Source organism: Acomys russatus, chromosome 7 (genome assembly GCF_903995435.1).
Source record: "Acomys russatus chromosome 7, mAcoRus1.1, whole genome shotgun sequence".
NCBI classification, from domain to species: domain Eukaryota; kingdom Metazoa; phylum Chordata; class Mammalia; order Rodentia; family Muridae; genus Acomys; species Acomys russatus.
Window position 1 is genome coordinate 8,938,658 of NC_067143.1, and position 23,080 is coordinate 8,961,737.

The following is a 23,080-nucleotide window of genomic DNA, read 5'->3' on the forward strand; positions in this document are numbered from 1 at the left end:
TCGTGTCACTGCTGTGCAGGGAGCCAGGCTCGGCTTACAGGGCACCTTTGCTTCGCATTTACCATCTCCTGAGCCTGACAGTGACCACATGTGGAAAGAGAAAAACATGCACATTTCAAGCTAATGGCTAACTCTGATCTTTTTAAAACAAAAGCTTTTTTGTGTTGCTGCTATTTTTGTTCCTTATTGTCCTTTTAGAAAGAAAAAATTTAAATAGCTCACATTTTGGGGGGATAATGTAATAGTAGAAGCTAGCAGTGTATGATACAGTAGCCATGAGTTCACAGAATTCCTTTGCTCAGACTGTAAACACAGTGCCTTGCTCTCTATCCTAGGACAAAGTACGCACAGAAAGCTACAGAGATTTCATATACCAAAATCCACACATCTTCAAAGATAAGGTGAGTGAGTGGTCATTGGTTCGTCCTATGTCATTCCTGGATAACTGACTCTGGCTTTGCTTCCCCGGAGCCTTTGATGAACTGCTGTGTAGTGCTGCATCCTTATAAGCAGGTGCTAACGAGGCTGCCATTCAGGACCTCTTTTATAAAGTCAAAAGTCATTCATTACAGGAATGGAGCCTAGCTAAACCTTGCCTGTCCAGTTAATCTAAATTATAGTTTTTGATTTATGGTGATTGTGTGTTTAGAATATATTGGTAAACCCCCATGGCAAAGTATACTTTTAATTATTATTTCACTGTATTGAATAGTTAAAAATTTACAATGTTGACTAAAGTGAAATTTAGTCCTTTGTGAGTTTATGTCTTTATGGGACATCTTGTTTTCAGTTTTTTTTTTTTTTTTAAAGGATTTATTATTTATTTATTATCATGTACACAGTAATCTGCCTTCATGTACACCTGCAGGCCAGCAGAGGGCACCAGATCACATTATAGATGGTTGTGAGTCGCCATGTGGTTGCTGGGAATTGAACTCAGGACCTCTGGAGGAGCAGTCAGTGCCCTTAACCTCTGAGCCATCTCTCCAGCCCCTTGTTTTCAGTTTTAATACTAATTTATTTAAAGTTTTTATTACATTTTACTTATTCTTTTTTCCTTTCTTTCTTCTTTTTTTTTTTTTTTTAATGTGTTTATATAGTCAGGCAGTGGTGGCACACACCTTGAATCCCAGCACTCATGAGGCAGAGGCAGGTGGATCGCTGTGAGTTCAAGGCCAGCCTGGTCTACAAAACGAGTCCAGGGGAGCCAGAGCTACACAGAGAAATCCTGTCTCCAAAAAAAAAAAAAAAAAAAAAAAGTGTTTATTATGTATGGTAGGATAGGCATATGTGCACCACAGAGTGCATGTGGTGGTCGGAGGATGGTTCTGTCCTTCCACCATATGGGTTCCAGGTTGTCAGGCTTGGCAGCAAGTGCCTTTATCTACTGAGCCATCTTGCCAGTCCTGTTTGTTTGTGAGTGGGTATCTACACACTGTCATGTGCTCAGCATGGAGCATGGATGGAGTTCAGGGACAACTTGCCAGAATCAGTTTTCTCCTTCCAGTATTTACTTCCCAACAATGAGACCCAAGCTTGATGGCAGGCACCTTTACCTGCTGACAGTCATGTTGTTTATTTAAAAGATGATCATATGCTTTGTGTGTGTGTGTCTCTGTGTGTGTATGTCTCTGTCTTTCTCTATATGTGTGTGCACAGATGTATCTGAGTGTGTACATCTCTATGTGTATCTGTCTTTCTCTGTGTGTGCACACACGTGTTTGCATCTGAGTGTGTGTGTGTTTCTTCGTGTGTGTCTCTGTATGTATTCACTGATGTGTCTGAGTGTTTGTAGAGTAGTCCGTCCTTACATGTTCTCACCTGTCTTCTTTCCCCTCTGTCTGTTCCCTCCCTTTCCACATTGGCATGTTTGCTTAGAGCGTCGTGTTTCTGTTTGTCTTTATTAGACTTTACCCCACTAAGTCAGTCAGGAGTTATGACTAGTGCCTTCTGAATACCTTTTCTTGGAATGTTCCCTCCATCGTTCTTCTGCAAGACTTTCATTGAGAGCATACAGATGTGTCTGGCTCTCACTGCATCTTCACGCTCCTCTAGGTTACTTCCTGGGCTTTCTCTCCTGGAGGAGCGGAGTGGAGGCCACTGCGGCGAGAGCCACTTCTCTTTCCACCCTGGGACGTATCTGGAATGGCTTTCTAGTTTCTCTCAGCTTCTTTAAGATTTAATTTTTTTATGTGTACGTGTTGTACCTACTTGTCCGTATGTGTACCATGCGCATGCAGGTGCCTATGGCTGTGATGTGCCCATTATGGTTCTGATTTGGTTGTTGGCAGGTTATTATTTATTTATCTTCAGTTTCTTCTTAACCTAGTAAGCTCTGTAGAAGTGAAGAGGTCCTTGTCAATCTGGACAGTCAGGAGCCAGGTGGCGGGTCTGGGCATGTGGGGAGCTGCTGCGTGCCTTACCTGCAGACTGAGTGTCCGGATCCTTCCTGAAGGGTTGCTCCTGTCTTTGAGGCATCTTCTCATCTTTGTGACGTGAATGCCATAGGAATCAAAGCGGTGAGTTAGAGGTTTTCTCTCACTGCACTCTAGCCTCAGCTGTTTTCTCATAGTAAGGGAAAACCAGAAGGGTTCAGGCACTGGTCACCAGAGGGTTTTTAGGCTTTTGAAATCAGTATTTGTGACTATGAAGAGTTCTTACTGAGTTCATGGTTCTGCTCCCAGCAGCTTTTGCTTCTCCTTTGTGGCAGTGCTGTGGGGGTGGGGGGCCTGTGGCTCGGTGATAAAGACTGCCACAAGAACAAGAGAGCTGGAGTTACCAAGTGCTGTGGTGGCTCACCTGTGACCCAGGTGCCCCAGAGGCTGAATCATCAGACTCTGCGCTCCAGTGGTGGAGAGTGAGAGGAAGGCACCCAGCGCCAATCTCTGGCCTCTACATACAAACATACATAATCATAAATGCATATCTGAGTACACACTCAAACACTGTATGTTTGCATTATCAACTAACTGTTGCAAACTTTATGGACTCAGTTTGTGGCATTCTTCTTCTGTCACTGAGAGAGCCTGCCTAGGCTTGTATGAGCACCTGGCTGCTTTGCATAAAGCGGAAGTCCTCAACTTTACTGTTGTGATGTATTTTGCTTAGCATTTGTGGTTTCTTAAAGGTCACTTTAATGTAAAAATGTTTAGTGTCATAAAGCATACTTGAAGGCGTGCTTTTTTGTAATTCAGAATATTAGACAGCCCGTAGCTGCTGTCCACCCTTGCACTGTAGCTGTGGCTGTAAGATGCAGCACCATGCATGTAAGTGCATTTCATAACACATAGCATGTTGTGTGTCACTGGTGGAACGTGGGGGCTATCTGTCTGCTTTACCTGTGATTTGATTTAAGTTTACTTCAGGCAGGGAGGTTAATTGATGACTTCAAAACAGAACTGGAAACCCCCAGGCTTTGTGTTGTAGTCTAGTGCTTGCAAGTCTTGCTCTCCACACTGAGCAGCACTGTGCCAGTGGTGGAGAGAAGGTAGGTTGAGTGGGCCTGTTAGTTTCACTGTGGCTATCCACACATACATATGCGTTTGGTGCTACATGCCATGGTTATGTAATTATTCGTTTGCTGTTGTTTTAAAGGTCTGTGGAATGGTATGTTTTTCCTGTGTTTTGTTACTATGTTTTCTCCTTTATGTGTTATGTAGACTTCGCTTTACAATAACAGCCTCTGTATCATACTGTACAATGCACAGTAGAGATGTGTTGTTTACATTGTTGATATGGGATTGAGGGTGGCCTAGTGATTACACATGCAGCCGTGAGGACTGGGTGAATGAATTTGGATCTCCAGAACCCACATGAAGACAGGAGACTCCCACGAACTCTGGACAGTTTGCCTGGGGCACACAGTAGTAGAGAGCAAAGAGATATTGTTCCAAATAAGCAGGAGGCAAGGGTTAATACCTGAGGTTGTCCTGTGACCCTCACACGCATGCTGTGGCACACACATCTTCACAAACACGTGAGGACACAGGTTTTTGTTTTGTTTTTTGCTTTTTTTTTTTTTTTAAGTGGCTGTAATTAAAAATACCTTTTTTCTTCCTTCCTGCTCCCTCCTAATTTCGTTTCCTTTCTTAATATTATTTCAATTCTCAAAATTCCTGTGGAGGCCATATGGTAGCTCAATTAATTTATCTTTGGGTGACATTTAATCATCTTCTCACATGCTCATAATTAATTTGTTTGGAGTCCATTGAAGAAATTCTCAGTCAGGTGCCACCTTTATGCTGCTGGCTTCTATCTATAGTTAAAGATTATTGTTTTAGTTATTTATTTATTATTTATAAAAGAGGAAATCCTTTATCATTTTATAAAATGGCATCAATTCATTTTGTTATTCTCACCACTTTTTCTGAGTCTGTCAAGTTTTGCCTGCCTGATCCCTCAGTCACCAGCTAGATGTAATTAACTACTAAAGTTCAATCCCTCAGTCACCAGCTAGATGTAATTAACTACTAAAGTTCAATGGCAAGCATGATTGGGCTCTAGACGCAGATTGACCTGTGTTAGAAGCCAGTTGTGTGATTCAACAGCTGTGGGGTCCTGGACCTGTTGTTTTCTCTCTTTGGAGTTTACTTTCCTCATTTGAAAAATGAGGATTAAATAAGTGTGTGCGTGTGTGCATGTGCGCGTGCGCCATGTGTCCCTGTCTGCACAGGCCCCAAGGCCAGAAGAGGGCATCAAGTATCTTCCTGTGTCACCACTCCCCACCTTCATCCCCCTGAGGCAGAGTCTTTGCCTGAACCTGGGACTCACACTTCACTAGCTAGGATGGAAGCCAGCAAGCCCTAGAAATCCTGTCCCCATTCAGAGCTGTGGTTACAGGCATGCCTGCAACACTTGGTGGCTGGGGTCTGAACTCCAGTCCTCATGATTGGCCAGCAAGTACTCTTAACCCCTGACCTATATCTCTCCAGCCTGTAAACACATTAATAATTAAACTATGCTATGTATTTCTTAAGCCTTTTTGTGCATTTATTTTTTTTTATAGAAATTACTCCTTAATAACATTTCTTCTATTTTTCCAGTGTCATTAAATAATAAAAAATGACAAAATTTGCTGTCTTAACTATTTTAAATATATGGGTGGATGGTATTCAGTACAGTCAAAATGCTATGGCCCATGGCACCATCCATCCTCAGAGTTGTGTTCATCTTACTGAGCTGAAACGCTCCGCCTTGGTGATTCCCCACTTCTCCTCCCTTTGGCTCCTATAGCTCACTGTTCTTCCTTATCACTGTGACTGTTCTAAGGGCCTTATATAAGTAGAATCATACACTATCTGTCTCTTCTTACACAGCACAAGTGCCCCAAAGTCTTCACAGAGGACTTGTCTCAGAGCCCCTTTCCTCTTTAAGACTGGGTGAAGTGATGACTTTCATGTGCACTGTTTCCCATTCATCAGTCTGTGCAGTCAGGTTACTTCCATGCTTCATCTGTGGGGACACTGTTGCTTTTTAACATGTGCGTTGAGATGCCCTTTGAGAACTGGCTGTCTTTGCTTGGAAATGTGCCCAGAGGTGGCATTGCCATATCTTGTGGCAGTTGCTTGTTTAGTCCTTGAAGAGTTGTCACATAGGTTTTTTAAACTGGGTTTTCTCTCTTCCATTCCCAGCCGTGCACAAGGGCTCCACTTCTGGGTCCTTGCTAACTCCACTGTTTAATTTCTGTCCTTGCAGCCATCCGAATGGGTCTGAGAGGTTCTTATAGGTCTGATGTGCATTTCCCCAATGACTGGCAGTGTGGAGTCTCTTTCCCTGATAAATTTTAATTGTTTAAATGTAAGAATGTTTGTACATTGTTTTAATGTTTCATACTAGAAATAGTCATCTAATATGTATCTATGTGAGAATACAATTTTAATTCATGCTGAGTATGGTGGCATGAATGGCTATAATCCTAGCACTCAGTAGGCTGAGGCAGTTTTCTTTCTTGACTCCTCCCCGGCTTTTGTTGCTGTTGTTGTTTGTCAAGACAGGGTTTCTCTGCATAGATCAGGCTGGCCTCAAACTCAGAGATCTGCCTGCCTCTGCCTTCCAGGTGCTGCAATTAAAGGCATGTGCCACTACATCTGGTTTTGTGACCTGAGTTTTCAAGTTCAGTGTCAGACTGGCCTTCTAAAACAATTCTAGGCCAACCTGAGCTACCTAGCAAGACCCTGTCTCAGGAAACCAAAGGTTAGAATGTAGCGATAAGTGCTCATCTGCTCTGGGTTTGATCCCTGCTCTGGCAGAAAGAAAAAGGTGAATTCTTGGCGGTAGACTCTGGGTTATAACAGGTCTTCCCCAGGTGGTATTGGTGCTGCCTTGTCCCCACATCAGCAGGCTGATAGTTGGTTTCCTCAGACACATTTGCCAAAGCCATGCAATCAAGCTTCTTGGGCCCATTCCAGCCTTTTATTTTCATTTCTAATTTAATAAATTGTATTGTAATGAGTTTTGGGAGATGCTATAGGTTTATTTAGTCCTCTCCACAAAAATAGCTTCTTTGGGAACTTTTGCCACTGTCATGCTAGATGTAGCCATGCTACATTTGTACAACGTGTTTTACTGATTTCTCTGTTTTGATATATTACATTTTATTCGGAACTTGATAAAATTATTTTATTTGTATTATGGATTGCATATTAAAAGAAAATGCTTAGAGACTGCTGATGTTGCCTCACAGGAGGAAGGAGTGGGGAGGGTCAATGGGCCCTCACTGAGATTCCAGCCTCCCCTTCCTGTATCTTCTTGCCGTTTGTGTGGTAATTCTGCTCTAAGTCACTCTGGCCTCATGGTCTGGGGAGGTGCTAGAGTATATAGAGGGAGAAGGGTTAACTGAAAGATGGACTCCATCTGGGCAGCTGTGGAGAAGTTGCCATCCACGCATGCTCTGTAAGTAAGCCCCATACACTCACAGGCTCCCCAAGTTGGACTTTTGAACTATGGTTTGCCTCTGGTGTCCTCAAGGAGGGGCTGAATACCATTTTTGTCCCTCAGGGAAAGTTCTTCCACAACAGCTGAGTCATGTTATAAATAATCTCTAACTTCTAAAGCATTTGTTTTGTTTCTGCTGTGAGAGATTGCACCCAGGGCTGTGCTGTGTGCACATTCTCCCACTGAAGTGTATCCGTGGAGCCCAGAACTCTGATATAATGTGGCTACATTGGAAAGCAGGGAGAATGGGAAACAACAGAGGATGCTGCTTGTGCTTGTGCTATTGGCACACAGCCTGAGTGTGTGCGCCATGGTCTTACCTCAGAGGAGATTGCCAGGGAGTGTTGGGTGGACTGGCCCTGTGGAGGTCACCCTGGTATGTACCCCTATCTTTGCATAGCACAGTCCTGTTAGTAAGTCTCGGTTCTCTAGTCATGTGGGTCAGAGGTATTTTCCAAACTATTTAAATTTTTAAAGGAGTATATCCCTTTCCCCTGCTCTAATAGTTACTCCAGTTTTTACTACATTGCAGCTTGGCATTATTTAATATTCTATTATTCATTTATTGTTCACTCTCCAAAAAGATTGTGTTAATTATTAAGATAAAGACTTGGAGAGTGAGGCGTGGTTGTATATTCCTATAATTCTAGCATTTAGGAGACTGAAACAGGAGAATTGCAAGGTCAAAGCTAAGCTGGGCAACAGTGACATCCTGTCTCAAAAACTATAAAGATAGGGCCTTGGCTTGCTTGGTGAGTTCTCACCAAGATCAGTACCTGGTGCTTAAAGTAGATGGGCTGTGGAATGGTGCATATTTGGGACAAATGTACAGCATTTGCAGGGGCATCATGACAATGAAAGAGTTGGAACACAGCAGGTTCCTGCTAGGCATGTCTTAGGTTAGCACAGAAGGCGCTCAGTGCCACCATGACAGTCTCAAGCGAAGTGTAGATTCCACTCCCCACTCATGTCCCACCCCTTCCCTCTGGTCACCTCTCCTCAGGGACATGTTCCCTTTTGCCTTTCTAACTGTTTTTAAACTGTGTTGGATCTACTTTAATTCCTTTTGCTCAAACATGAAAGGCATGTTTCTGCCCAAATTCAGACTCTAGCAATAAGCAGGGTAAAGCACCTTATGCTGGCACAGAGTTGCTCAGTGTGTGCAAAGTGTTTTTTAATTCAGCATTGTGGGCCTAATTGCAGAAGACCCAACTGTAACGATGCTAATTTAAAACAATCCATTCCATGTTTTCTGCACATGGAAATTACCATATTTGATGAATACAGTTAAACTTCTTATCAGAAGGTAATCCTATCCCAAATACTCCCATAAGGGTGCAGTGTGAAACAGAGGCCTTTTCAATAGTAACTCTTTCATCTTCCAGGTTGTTCTGGATGTTGGGTGTGGAACTGGAATTCTCTCCATGTTTGCTGCCAAAGCTGGGGCAAAGAAGGTGATTGCAGTTGACCAGTCTGAAATCCTCTACCAGGCTATGGATATCATAAGGTAGGTGTGTAGTTAAGGCTCAATTTATAATTAATTTTGAACTTGAAAATTTACACAGTTCCTGGTTTTTAGTAACTACCTAATAAAAGATAGTCAGGATGTTTGTCTTTTTGTAAAAATCACCAGCACAATAAAACCTTAAGTTGTGTTGAGCTAGGCATGCTGTAGTTGCATGCTGAGTCATCCCGACATTGTCATGGGCTTGCTTTTATGCTGCTCTGACCCGGAGTGTGCTGATTATAATATAAAAGCAGCTATTATAGAATGATATTAACACAAGACTCCACAGAGCAAATCTGTCACTGATACTTTCTTGGCAAATAGCAGTTAGATTAAAGACGAAAGCTGGTGTTTTTATTTTCTGACATCCGCCTTCTTCCTTTATATGAACTCTGGAATGGTTAGAAGCAAGCTGAAGTTGTGCCATTCTGCAGTTTTGTAAAGGTTTTTATTTCCCATTTGTATGATGCGCAGTTAAGGGCCTTACTGCCATCCTAGGGGTTCTGTAGCAGGCTTCTCAACCACTCGTGCAAACAAACATGAGCACCACAATCCCAATGAAAAGCTCTTTGAGAAAAACTAACAAAACTTCATTGTTGGTACTAAGATTAAGAGTATGGAAAGGCTCTTTTGTCAGGAGTTGCAGTGTGAAAAACCTTGCTTCATGAAGAAGAGACCTGGCCCCCTCTCCCCTGACCCACACCATCAAGTGAGTTTCCAAGTGCAGCTCAGTGACAGGAATCCAGCTGCCTTGAGCATGCCCTCTGGAACAATGCGCTGAATTAAGCTCTCCTGCAGAGCAGAGCTGGTCACAGAACTAAAATCTGAACATACACATAAAAATAAGGTGGGAGTGATGGCTCAGCAGGTGAGCTACCCATTCATTAGCTTGATTCTGCAATTGAATTTTGTATTCTATTGGGATGATGGAAAAGGATAGTTTGTTCAAGTTCCCAAAGGTTTTAGAAGCATGCTTGTACACGATCATGTTCACATTCATTGTATCTGAACTGCAGAGCATTTGGGCAGTGTTAAAGGTTAGAAAAGTGTTTAAAATTTTTTTAGTTAAAAAAAATTAAGTGTAGGAATGTTTTGCCTGTATGTATGTATATATGTATGTATGTATGTTGTATGTATGTGTATTGTGTGCATACCTGGTACCTGTAGAAGCCAGAACAGAGCATTGAAGCTTTGCTATAGTCAGGGACAGTTTGAGCCACCATGTGGATGTTGGGAACTGAACCCAGGTCCTGTGGAAGAGCAGCCAGTGCTCTCACCTGCTAAGCCATCACTCCCGCCTTATTTTTTTTTTTATTAATTTATTCATATTACATCTCGATTGTTAGCCCCTCCCCCGTCTCCTCCCATTCCTCCCTCCCTCCCATTTCTCCCCTTCTCCCCTCCCCTATGTCCGTGACCTAGGGAGACCTCCTCCCCCTATACATGCTCTCAGAATATCAAGTCTCTTCTTGGTAACTAGCTATCCTTCCTCTGAGTGCCACCAGGTCTCCCCATCTGGGGGACATGGTCAGAAAAGGGGCACCAGAGTTCCTGTGAGAGTCAGATCTCACTCTCCACTCAATGGTTGAGAGTATCATGTTCCTCGGCTAGGTCTTGGTAGGGGTTCGAAGCTTACTGCCTATATTCTCCTTGGCTGGTGCCTTAGTTTGAGGAGGACCCCAGGATCCAGATCTGCCTGTCATAAAGTTCTTCTTGTAGGTTTCCAGGACCCTGTGGGTCCTACAATTTCCTCTTTCTTCCATGCTACTCTTGCCTAAAGTCTCAATCGGATATCCTCTCCTCTGACCCACTTTCTTGGTAAGTAAAGATTTTCATGGTATGTATCCCTTGGACTAGTGTTTTGATATAAGTGAGTATATACCGTTTGTCTCTTTTTGCTTCTGGGTGAACTCACTCATTATGATAATTTCTAGATCAATCTATTTGTCCACAAATTTCGGGAATTCCTCGTTTTTAATAGCTGAGTAGTATTCCATCGTGTAAATATACCACAGTTTCTTAGTCCATTCTTCTACTGAGGGACACTTAGGCTGTTTCCATGTTCTGGCTATTATGTATAGAGCAGCTATGAACATGGTTGAGCATATGTCCCTGTTGTGTGGTAGGGCATTTTCTGGGTATATTCCAAGGAGTGGGATAGCTGGGTCTTGAGGAAGCCCTATTCCCATTTTTCTGAGAAAGCACCAGATAGCTTTCCAAAGTGGTTGTACTAGTTTGCATTCCCACCAGCAATGAAGGAGTGTTCCTCTCTCTCCACATCCTCGCCAACATGTGGTGTCATTTGAGTTTTTGATCTTAGCCATTCTGATGGGTGTAAGATGGAATCTCAGTGTCGTTTTGATTTGCATTTCTCTGATGACTAACGAGGACGAGCATTTCTTTAAGTGTTTCTCGGCCATTTGATATTCCTTTGTTGAGAATTCTCTGTTAAGTTCCAAGCCCCATTTCGCAACTGGGTTGTTTGGTTTTGTGGTGTTTAATTTCTTGAGTTCTTTATATATTTTGGATATTAAACCTTTGTCAGATGAAGGGTTGGTGAAGATCTTTTCCCATTCTGTAGGCTGTTGCTTTGTTCTCTTGACAGTGTCTCCTGCCTTACAGAAGCTTCTCAGCCTCATGAGGTCCCATTTATTAATTGTCGACATTAAGGCCTGGGCTGTTGGTGTACTGTTCTGGAAGTTGTTTCCTGTGCCTATGTGTCCCAGGCTCTTCCCCACTTTTTCCTCTAACTGAATTAATGTCTCTGGTTTTAAGTTGAGGTCTGTAATCCACTTGGACTTGAGTTTTGTGCATGGTGACAAATAAGGGTCTAATTGCATTTTTCTACATGTAGACATCCAGTTAGACCAGCACCATTTGTTGAAGATGCTATCCTTTTTCCATTGAATAGATTTGGCTTCTTTGTCAAAAATCAAGTGAGCAAATGTGTATGGATTCATCTCTGGGTCTTCGATTTGATTCCATTGATCCACCAGTCTAATGCTTTGCCAGTACCATGCTGTTTTAATTACTGTTGCTCTGTAGTACAGCTTGAGATCAGGTATGGAGATTCCTCCAGAGGATCTTTTGTTGTATAGGATTGTTTTTGCTATTCTGGGTTTTTTATTTCTCCATATGAATTTTAGAATTGATCTTTCAATATCTTCAAAGTATTTTGTAGGTATTTTGATAGGGATTGCGTTGAATCTGTAAATTGCTTTTGGTAAGATGGCCATTTTTACTATGTTGATTCTCCCGATCCATGAACAAGGTAAATCCCTCCATCTTCTCATGTCATCTTCAATCTCTTTCTTCAGAGGTTTGAAGTTTTTTTGAATAAGTCCTTCACTTGCTTGGTTAGAGTTACTCCTAGATATTTTATATTGTTTGTGGCTATCGTGAAGGGAATAGTTTTCCTAATTTCTTCCTCTGCCTGTTTGTCATTTGTATACAGAAAAGCTACTGACTTTTTTGAGTTTATTTTCTATCCTGCCAATTTGCTGAAGGTGTTTATCAGCTGTAGGAGTTCTCTGGTGGAATTTTGCGGGTCACTTATATACACTATCATATCATCTGCAAATAGGGATAATTTGACTTCTTCCTTTCCCATTTGGATCCCCTTGATCTCCTTTTGCTGTCTTATTGCTCTGGCTAGAACTTCAAGAACTATATTGAAGAGATAAGGGGACAAGGAGCAGCCTTGTCTGGTTCCCGATTTTAGAGGAATTTCCTTGAGTATCTCTCCATTTAATTTAATGTTGGCTGTTGGTTTGCTGTATATGGCCTTTATTATGTTTAGATAAGTGCCTTGTATTCCCGATCTCTCCAAAACTTTGAACATAAATGCGTGTTGGATTTTGTCAAATGCTTTTTCTGCATCTAGAGAGATGATCATGTGGTTTTTCTCTTTCAGTTTGTTTATATGGTGGATTACATTGATGGATTTCCGTATGTTAAACCATCCCTGCATGCCTGGAATGAAGCCTACCTGGTCATAGTGAATGATGTCTTTGATATGCTGTTGTATTCGCTTTGCGAGAATTTTGTTGAGTATTTTTGCATCAATGTTCATAAGAGAAATTGGTCTGAAATTCTGTTTTTTTGTTGGATCTTTGTGAGGTTTAGGTATCAATGTGACTGTGGCCTCATAGAAGGAATTTGGTAATATTCCGTCCATTTCTATCTTTTGGAATAGCTTGAATAGTATTGGTATTAGTTCCTCTTTGAAGGTCTGGTAGAATTCTGCACTGAAACCATCTTGCCCTGGGCTTTTTTTGGTTGGGAGACTATCAATGGTTGCTTCTATTTCTATAGGTGAAATAGGGCTATTTAATTTGTTTATCTGGTCTTGGTTCAATTTCAGCAAATGGAACCGGTCAAGAAATTTGTCCATTTCCGTTAAATTTTCGAATTTTGTGGCATAAATGCCTTTAAAGTAGGTTCTTATGATTCTTTGTATTTCTTCAGTGTCTGTTGTTATGTCTCCCTTTTCATTTCTGATTTTGTTAATTTGGATAGTGTTTCTCTGTCTTTTAGTTAGATTGGCTAACAGTTTGTCTATCTTGTTAATTTTTTCAAAGAACCAACTCTTGGTTTTGTTGATTCTTTGGATTGTTCTCTTTGTTTCTAATTTATTGATTTCAGCCCTGAGTTTGATTATTTCTAGGCGTCTACTCCTCTTGGGTGTTTCTGCTTCTTTTTTTTCTAGAGCCTCCAGATGTGTTGTTAGGTTGTTTATGTGGGGATGATTCCTTTTTCTTTTTGAAGGCACTTAGTGCTATGAATTTTCCTCTTAGCACTGCTTTCAATGTGTCCCACAAATTTGGGTATGTTGTTCCATCATTTTCATTGAATTTCAAGAAGTCTTTTATTTCTTCCCTTATTTCTTCCATGACCCATGTGTCATTAAGTAGAAAGTTGTTTAGTTTCCATGTGTTAGTATGCTTTTTGCTATTTCTGTTGTTGTTGAAGTCCAGCCTTAGACCATGGTGATCTGATAAGATACAAGGTATTATTTCAATCTTCTTGTATCTATTGAGGTTTGCTTCATGACCAACTATGTGATCAATTTTAGAGAACGTTCCATGGGGTGCTGAGAAAAAGGTATACTCCTTAGCGTTTGGGTGGAAAGTTCTGTAGATATGTTAGATCCATTTGCTTCATGACATTGGTTAATGAGGTTATTTCTCGGCTTATTTTTTGTTTCAAAGACCTATCCTTGAGTGAAAGAGGGGTGTTGAAGTCTCCCACTATTATTGTGTGGGTATCAATGAGTGGGGCAAGCTTTGTTAATAACTCTTTTACAAATGTGGGAGCCCTTGTATTCGGAGCATAGATGTTCAAAATTGTGATGTCTTCTTGGTTGACTTTACCTTTGGCGAGTACGAAGTGACCATCCTCATCTCGTTTGATTAATTTTGGTTGAAAGTCTATTTTATTAGATATTAGAATGGCTACCCCAGCTTGCTTCTTGTGACCATTTGCTTGGAATATTTTTCCCCAAGCTTTTACTCTTAGGCAATGTCTGTCCTTGTGGTTGAGGTGTGTTTCTTGAATGCAGAAGAATGTTGGGTCATGTTTATGCATCCATTCCGTTAGTCTGTGTCTTTTTATTGGAGAGTTGAGACCATTGACGTTGAGAGATATTAATGACCAGTGATTGGTAATTCCCTTCATTTTGGTATTTGTGACAGTTGAGATTTTGTGAGGTTGTGATTTTGCAATGGTATATTTACATATTTCCTATGTAGTTTTGGTTGTAGTTTGACCAGTTGTGGTGGAGTTTTCCTTCTAATAGCTTCTGTAAAGCTGGATTTGTGGCTAGGTACTGTTTGAATTTGTTTTTGTCATGAAATAACTTGTCTTCTCCGTCAATGGTTATTGATAATTTTGCTGGATATAGTAGTCTTGCCTGGTATCTGTGTTCTCTTAGGGTTTGCAGCACCTCTGTCCAGGCCCTTCTGGCTTTCATGGTCTCTGCTGAGAAATCAGGAGTAATTCTGATAGGTTTGCCTTCGTATGTTACTCGGCCTTTTTCTCGTGCCGCTTTCAATATTTTTTCCTTGTTCTGCATATTTTGTGTTGTTATTATTATGTGGCGGGAAGATTTTCTTTTCAGGTCTATTCTATTTGGTGTTCTGTAGGCCTCTTGTATGCTCATATGCATCTCTTTCTTCAAATTGGGAAAATTCTCCTCCATTATTTGATTAAAGATGTATTCTGGGCTGTGGGGTCGGCTGTCCGGTTTCTCCTGTATCCCTATTATTCGCAGATTTCGTCTTTTCATGTGGTCTTTTAATTGTTGAATGCTCTGTGTCAGGAACTTTTCAGATTTAGCATTTCCCTGAATGGTTGTTTCCAGTTCTGCAATTGTATCTTCAAGTCCCGATATTCGTTCTTCCATTTCTTGCAATCTGTTAGATAAGGCTACCTCTGAGATGCTTGCTTTCCTCTTTGCAGCCTCTTGATCACGTTTTTCTTCTGTGTGTTCCTGCATCATAGCTTCCATTGTTGTCTTCATGTCTTGGACTGTTTTAATGATTTCCATCATCTGGTTATTTATATTTTTCTGAAAATCTTCAAGTGCCTCTTTATATGACTCTTTTAACTCTTCAGCCCTCTTATTTGCCTCCTCCTGCATTTGTTTACAGATTTTATTTGTTTCTTCCATTATCATCTTCTTTACTAAGGACTTGAGGTCATTTTCTTGCCTATCCATTGCTGTTAGGTTCTCTAGGTTGTTTTCATTGGGAATGTTGGAATCCGGAGATGCCAAACTGTTTTGGTTTTTGATAGGATTCTTACGCTGCCCTCTTGTCATTTTGATGGCTCTGGTGTTGGAAGGTATTTTGTAGTGACCTTCGCTGGTTGAGAGTGGTTAATTGATGACTGATTATAGGTTAGGTGCTCTTGCCTGTGGGGATCAGGGGGTATTTTTTGTGGAACAGGTAGGTGATCGGGTTTCACTCCTGGTGGTTTTCGTCTGCCCCCTGGGTTCCAGGCTGAGCCAGCCAAAGTAGATATCTGTTTGGACTTTACTGCTGTAATTCAGATCAGCAGTCTTGGGACCTAGAGTAAGGTCCGCACACAAATGTTCTGGCTGAGTAGGTTGATCTCAGCTGCCTGCCCTTCCTGTGGATTTGCAGTCAAGACCCCAGGTAGATCAGATCTTCTGGAGGTGTAACTGTCTTTTAGCTCTGCCTCTATACCCTGTAGCAGTGTCCAACCTCTCCCAGTACTATATGCCTAGAGGGACCAAGGTCGCTCTTGGTCAGCAATAGGCACTGCAAGCAAGACCCTCTTTTCGACTCCCAATAAAGTGAGAGTGTCTGCCTTGCTCGGCCAGGATCTCCACTGGACACTCACATTCAGGGAGCTGGGAGCGCTGTGCCAGGGCCTTGGGGCTGGGCAGTTAGTAAGACTGGCTCTGCAGGGCTCTGGCGGCCACTTGTGGACCCAAATCTTTCCGCTGGGGTATGTGGGTCCCCCTCACACTCTGGGTCAGCAATTAGGCACTGCAAACAGGACCCATCCACGTCTAGTCTCCCGATAATGTGAGAGTGCCTGCCTTGCTCAGGCCAGGATCTCCAGCTGGGCTCACAGGGAGCGCAGGGCCAGCTCAGCTGGTCTCTCTCTCTTGTTCTGGGCGCAGGGAGTGCAGTGCCAGGGCCTTGTGGCTGGGCAGTTAGTAAGACTGGCTCTGCAGAGCTCTGGCAGCCCCTCGCGGACCCAAATCTTCCTGCCAGGGTATGTGGGCCCCCTCACACTCTGGGTCAGCAATTAGACACTACAAACACGACCCATCCACTTCTCGTCTCCCGATACTGAGAGAGTGCCTGCCTTGCTCGGGCCAGGATCTCCAGCTGGGTGCTCACGTGCGGGAGCGGGGAGCGGGGAGCAGAGCGTAAAGTGCCTTGCGGCTGGGTAGGGACAAAAGGGTTGCAGAGCTCTGGCAGAAGCCCGCCGACCCAGGTCTTCCCGCAGGGCAAATAAGTTCAGCTATAGCTCTGGGCAAGACCCACGTCTCCCGATGGGTCTGTGGAAGCAGCTCAAGGTGATTTTTCACTGCCGCTGTTTGCAGGCTCAGTCGGCTGTGATTGGTGTTAAGTTTGGCCGCGGATGGCCAGGGAGCTATAGTCCCACTATAACTGGCTCTATTGGGTCCCGCCGCCTGTGTTTTCAGTCCGCCTAGGCGGGATGGCCAGCGAGCTGCAGTCCCACTATAACTGTCTCTGTTGGGTCCCGCAGCCTGGGCGGGTGACCTCTGCAGTTTGGGGTGGTGCAGAAGGAGGAATCCTAGGGCAGATTCACCCTCTTCGCTGAGATTGCTCTGGCTGGGGACTCCGGAAAAACCCCTCCCTAAACAGCGAGTCTGTGCTTTATATACAGGCTGCAGTTTGCATGTGGATTCCGTCTCAGAGTTTGGGGAGTGCGTTTAGCACCCCACTCACCTACAGTTCTCAAAGACCAGCAATCTGTTGCTCCTCTTATGTCTTTGGTCTCCACGGAGTAGATCAGATACGTGGCTTAATGGTCGGCGCCATCTTGGAATCTCCCCACTCCCGCCTTATTTTATGTATATGCTCAGGTTTTAGTTCCGTGACCAGCTCTGCTCTGCAGGAGAGCTTAATTCAGGGCACTGTTCCAGTGGGCATGCTCAGGGCAGCTGGATTCCTGTTACTGAGCTGGACTTGAGGCACAACACCATGGTTGAAGGGTGTGGAGAAAACTCTAGCTAGTTCTCACTTTTTAGTTCCATGTTTCTGTGACATCACGATGTGGATTTACCATTGGGAAGGCACTTCCCAGAGCTCCACCAGCTGGCAACACAGCCTTGACAGCACAGCAGGAAGGAGGTGTCATGAAGGGTGACAGTGAAGTCTTAAGGAGCAAGCAGTTGGAGTGTAGAGTGTGGTGACCCTGTGTATGCTTCCCGCCACCGTTCTTAGTGCTGTTCATTTGTTTTTGTGGGAGAATTTTAAAAATCTAATACACCGTATTGGTGGTTCATCAATCATGTATTTGAACGTTAGTTCAAATTACTTAATAACAATTTACTAGCAGTGCTTAAAATGCATATTTTCCCACTTAATAATAAATTGCAAACATTTCTTTAGTTCTTTCTATTCAGTTCAGAGTGAGATATATTTTAGTTATTTAATTTATGTTAAAATTTAAAATAGTCCAACTGGCTATTCTGAAATATGTACTTATAATTTCAGTGGTCTTAATGATGGCAAGTAAAACTGAAGTGTGGAAGAGGAAGTTCTTTTTCTTGCTATTGTGTTTGTAACGGTGCAGAGAGTAATCAGTTCAGAAAAGTAAAGTTACCTGAGGATAGCAAAGCTATTTAGCTGATAGATGGTCACACTACATTTACTCTCAGATCTCTGCTGGATATACTCTGCCATTTTTCCTGTGTCTACCTGACTTGGCCATGGACGGCTAGCTCATCACTCAGACTTTGACATAGCTGCAGAGTTTTCCTGGGGAAGCTGATCTATCTCACGTTCACAGTGCAGTACTTTGTGAACACACAGTTCAGCTCCAGTGTGAAGTGGAAGGCACAGTCTTTCATGCTGCTTCTGTCTGATGTATTAAACAAGATAAGAAAAGCCTAGTGAGGTAGGATAGCCCAGCAGTCAAGCACCTGCCCAGCATCTGTGAGGCCAGGGTTTGACCCCAGTACCACAAACATAGAATAAAAAGAAAATCTCAGGGCTGTGACCTGCTGTCCTGTTAATATAAATATCCTCTAGACTAGGACAAGAGCGCTCTCATCTTTTCATCCCTAACACGTGCAAGGCAGATTGATGGTGGACACTTAGCAAAGGCTTTGAATAGAACTAATGTAAGCTTCCTGAGATGCCTGCTCCCTCAATTTCATCAGGGACATGAGGGCCTCCTGTCTGGAGAGTGAGTAGATTAATGATTTCAACATCTAGGATATTACATGTTCAAAGGCAGTTAAATCGCTCTCTTACGGCCTGGAGACCTCTTTTCTGCTTGAATCTGATAATCTTTTCACCACTGTTTTTACTGTAGTAGAGGCTGAGTCACTGTATTATCATTTGTGTAATTCCACAGCTATGAGCAGACCACTGGGAGTGGGGAGCTCATGCAGTAGCCTTGTCCTGAGCCCACTTCTCAGCTGTGTATCCCGCCCCCCAACCCTTATCTACCATGTAGCATTTGTTTTTAATGGATTATCTTTGGTCTGATGTCCACTTATAATACTTCTGCTCTTATTATTACAGTTTTAATTTATTATCATTTTGGTAAATTTGGGCAACAAAAGATGGAGAAATATGTGGTTTGGCCTACTGAATTGAAAGCCCAACAATGTTGTACCTATTAGTGTATTTTCAGCTCTTGTCACTTTCAGTTTTTGTTGACATACCTGTCTATGTTCTTTTCCATGAATATTAGGACCACCTGTCATCATCTTTAAATGTCACTCACTTGATTGTGAATTCCCACTATGTTCTGTGCTCTCTACTTGTGCGTTTTCCCTTGTTTCTTAAAATTTAAACCCTCTCTGTATATCTAAATCACTGGGCAAAAGTAGATTTCAAGCTTAATTGTACACTGCTTATTCTAAAGATAAATGGTTCTTCATTGTCTTTAAAGAAATCTGACTCCATTAGCCTCACCTTTCAGCTCTCGGTGTAATCTCCACATCTTGAAGGACTCTACCAACTCTTTTCTCTCCCCACACCCAGGAAGTTGAATGACCATGGGACTCTCCCAGAGCCAGGTGCACCCTGGAGATCCCATGGCACCCTGTGCTCTTCACCATCTTGCTTTCCCTCTGACCTTCTTCCAGAGGGCACTGCTGTCTGTCAGCTCTCTTGACACCATTCCTTCAGGATTTTAGCAAGGGTGCGATCACTGCTCGGAAGATAGGAAGTAAGCAGAGAGGTTTGCTGTAGTGTGGTTTCCATGCTCAGACAAACCTGCAGCTCAGTGCTTGTTGGGTTAGTTGAGATAGCTGCTTAAAGGGGTTTTTATTACAGGGAAATATTTCCACAGATTGAAGCTGTGTTAAAAGAGATTGATTCATTTAGAATGCTTTTAGTCTCAAAGTAAGACTGAGGTGCACTTGGATGTCTAAGTCTGTGGTCTTTCCCTAATGACAAGTCAGCTGGCACTGCAAGGTGTGTGGAGGAATCTAAACCCATATTCCTGGGAGTGATGGACTTGTCTCTCCTGTGTATCCTTGAATCATGATTGCTCTACATCCACATCATAGTAGGTGATTGCTGATCCTGGCCGCAAGATCATAACTGGTCCAAGCACACAGCTGTTCACAGAGCAGGCCCTGTCTCCACACATCTGTGTGGGTGGGTGGGTAGGGCCCTGCTCCTTTAAGAAGCATGATGTGTTTATAGCCGCGAGAGCTATTTTAGAAAATAGCAAGCAGCGATAGTAATTTCTAAGTATACCTTTGAGAAACTCAAACCTAAGTAATTTTCCCTTTTTGTGTTTGTATGGAATACAACAGATATAAACAAATATGGATGTGCAAGTGAACAATAAAATGCATAAGCATTCATAATCAGAGGAAAATAAACATATAGTAACTGTCAGCCAGGATGAGAGCCTAACCATCATCTGCTCCTCCCCAGTCAGACAGTCTGCCGTGACGGCTCAGCTACAGACATCTTACACGTGTGCCTCACACATGTCTGTGGAATGTGAGAATCATCAGGATAGTTCCTCCTGCTGTTTTCCTAGGCGCTGCTTGGCTGTCTTCCAAAGTGGTTATGCTATCTTCTTTGGCATCAGTCCTATGTCACAGTTCTCATTGGAAGAATCTGCAGGGGTTGTCAGTAAGTTTTTGTAGAGCCCATGTAATTCCTCTTGCTCCCTTTTTGGTTGTTATTGTTGTTTATGTTTCTCGCCCCAAACCATCTAAACAGCCCCTCTGGGGTGCTAGTTATTGCTTTGCCCATCCTTTCTTTCCTCCCATAGCTTTTTTTTTTTTTTTTAAGATAGCAATGACATTATAGTCTGAATTTCACTATTGCCTCCAGAGAACCCAACTTGTGGGTGGGAGGCCCTCTTACTCTCCCCACCTACCTACAGGCTGCTTATTGAAAGAAGCCAGGCAGGAAAGCTTGGGTTGCATATGATTTCCTTAGTGTGAATCTGCAGACTAAAAATCTCATAAGTAGTGAGAGAAAGATAACTACCAGGAGTTCAAGGCCCTGTGTCACAAAGGGAGAAGAGGGAGGGAGGGAGGGAGGGAGGGAGGGAGGGAGGGAGGGAGGGAGGGAAGGAGAGAAGAAGGGAGAAAGAGAGATTTTTCAAGAATGAGCCATCAGTCTTTCACATATTGTTGATCATGGTCACCCAAGTATAAGGGTTTTCAGCAAAATGTACTTTAATAGCCTTGATGATTCTTAGGGCAGCTCTTCTTTGATGCAGGAAAAACTCCCATTGAATTAAAAATGTATGTTTTCTTATTGAGAACTTGATTTAACTAGATAAAGACTTAATCTGCAGCTTCCTTCCTGATGTTGTCATTTTAATTCTGTCATCTTAAATTGCAGAGAAAGGGCAGCAGCTGAGGAATACACCGAGCATATAGTAGTATGGGTTTGGCGAGGTTACAAACGTTTTCTTTTTCTTCTGGTGGCTTTGTTTTTTGTGTTTGGGTTCATTTTGTTTGTTTGGTGTTTTTGTAGCCCAAGCTAATCTTGAACTTGTGACACTCGTCCTGTCTCAGCCTCTTGAGTGCTGTGATAACAAACATGTCCCACCAGGTATGGTCTAAAAGTAGTTTATGATTGGGATAGATCTTCAGCCCCTCCTTGCCTGAGTGACTTTGCTATTATTCTGTGCCACGTTTGAGAAGTGTCTGTGCTGTTCCCAAATGTGTGTTTTCCCAGGAGCCTGTGTATGGAACAGGCCAGCTGCGGGTGTAGGCAGCTGACAAGAGCTGGGAGGGCTTGGTGGTGTGGCCCCTGCCTTCTAGCTCCCTTACTGCTGTTGCTCACTAATTTCTGGAAATCCTGCCTTTGTTGTTGCTCTGTCTCCACTCTTCCTCTTTGCTTTCAAAGATACAATGACCACACAGAGGCATGTATTCTTCATAAATGCAGATTTCTCTTCAGGCTAAAGTCTTTGTGTTGTTAATTCACTGTTACTGCCTTGTTAGTCAGAGATGTTTTGGGGCAGCCATGAGCCAACCAACACTTAAAATACCCAGGCAAAGGGACTTTAAACAGGCACTTTGTGCAACCAACAGTGTGGACATTCTGGAAAAAATATTATGCATTTTAACCAGCTTTCAGAGTCTGTTTAACAAACTAGAGCATAGGGTAAGCAAGAACGTTCTGAATAGAATTCCAGTGGCGTAGGAGCCAGTCCCTGATGTCAGCAGATGGGACTGCATGAAATGTAAAAGCTTTTGCATAGCAAAGGAAACTATCAGCAGGGCCCAGAGAATGGGACACAAGCTTTGCTAGCTGTACTTCAGGTAGAGGCTAATGCCTAGAATTTACCAAAAACAAAGCACCAAAGCAATGAAACTTCAGCCAGCAAATGAGGTAATGAAGTAAGCAGGTCTCAAAAGGAGAAACACAACTGTCCATTGATTACCTTCAGATGTTCAACATCCCCAGGCATCCGAGAAATGCAAATTAAAACTACTTTTCTATACCACCTCACCCTGGTCACAATAGTTGTCATCAAGAAATCTGACAACAAATATTGGAGAGGATGTGGGGACAGATAAGCCCTTACATTGCTGGTAGGGGTGCAAATTAAGATAGACATTAAGAAAATCAGTTTGGAGGGGCCTCGAAAACCTAAGGCTAGACCTACCTATCATGTGACCCAGCCGTTCAACCCTGGGCACTTACCTTCAACAGAGCTATTTGCACAGCCATGTTTATTGCCACTCTGGTCAACTGTCTGCAAGGAAATAGAACCAGCCTAGATGCCCATCAACAGATGAATGGAGAATGAAATAGCTATAAAGAAAGATTAAATTTACAGGAAAATGGATTGAAAATGTATTAAAGTAGGTGACACAAATTTAGAAAAAACCTCCTGCTTCCTCTCATGCAGATTCTAGCCTATAATGTATAGTGTGCATATGTAAACAGGGATAAGTGTGGGTATAGTATACCATTTAGAAAGGAGACCAAGAGAGCCTAATATTAGGTGATGAGGAAAGAGAATGCAGGCAAGAGGACGTGAGTCATGGAAAAGGACATTACTAATTTCCTCCAGTATCAACTCCATCATAGTTTTTTCTTTCTTTCTGTGGTATAAGTACATAAAATTTAATTGATAGTAAATGTGTAAAACTCTAAATGAAGCTCCATGGCTTCAGAATGGCCATTGGTTGGTTTGTTTGTGTTGGTTTTGGTGTTTCAGACAGGGTTTCTCTGTGTCGCCTTGGCTGTCCTGGGCTCACTTTGTAGACCAGGTTGGCCTTGAATTCACAGGTCTCTGCCTCCCCGAGTGTTGGGATTATAGACGTGCATGACCATGTCTGGCCAGAATGGCCATTGTTACTGTGCAGAAATTCACTGAGATGCATAGAGTTTGGGAGTGGACAAGTGTTGGAGTGGCTACGTTAATCTAGCTGTGCAGTGTCTTGTTTGTGAGTGAAGTAAAACATGGTGG

General features: G+C 42.7%; 1 protein-coding gene across 1 annotated transcript in view; it reads left to right on the forward strand.

Moving 5' to 3' along the window:
* Positions 1–23,080, forward strand: part of Prmt3 (protein arginine methyltransferase 3) — a 94,940-nt gene that overhangs the window by 15,504 nt on the left and 56,356 nt on the right. Inside the window, exons 8-9 of the mRNA XM_051148612.1 lie at positions 336–401; positions 8,319–8,440. Of these exons, the coding sequence (XP_051004569.1) occupies positions 336–401; positions 8,319–8,440 (188 nt within the window). The remainder of the gene's footprint in view (positions 1–335; positions 402–8,318; positions 8,441–23,080) is intronic.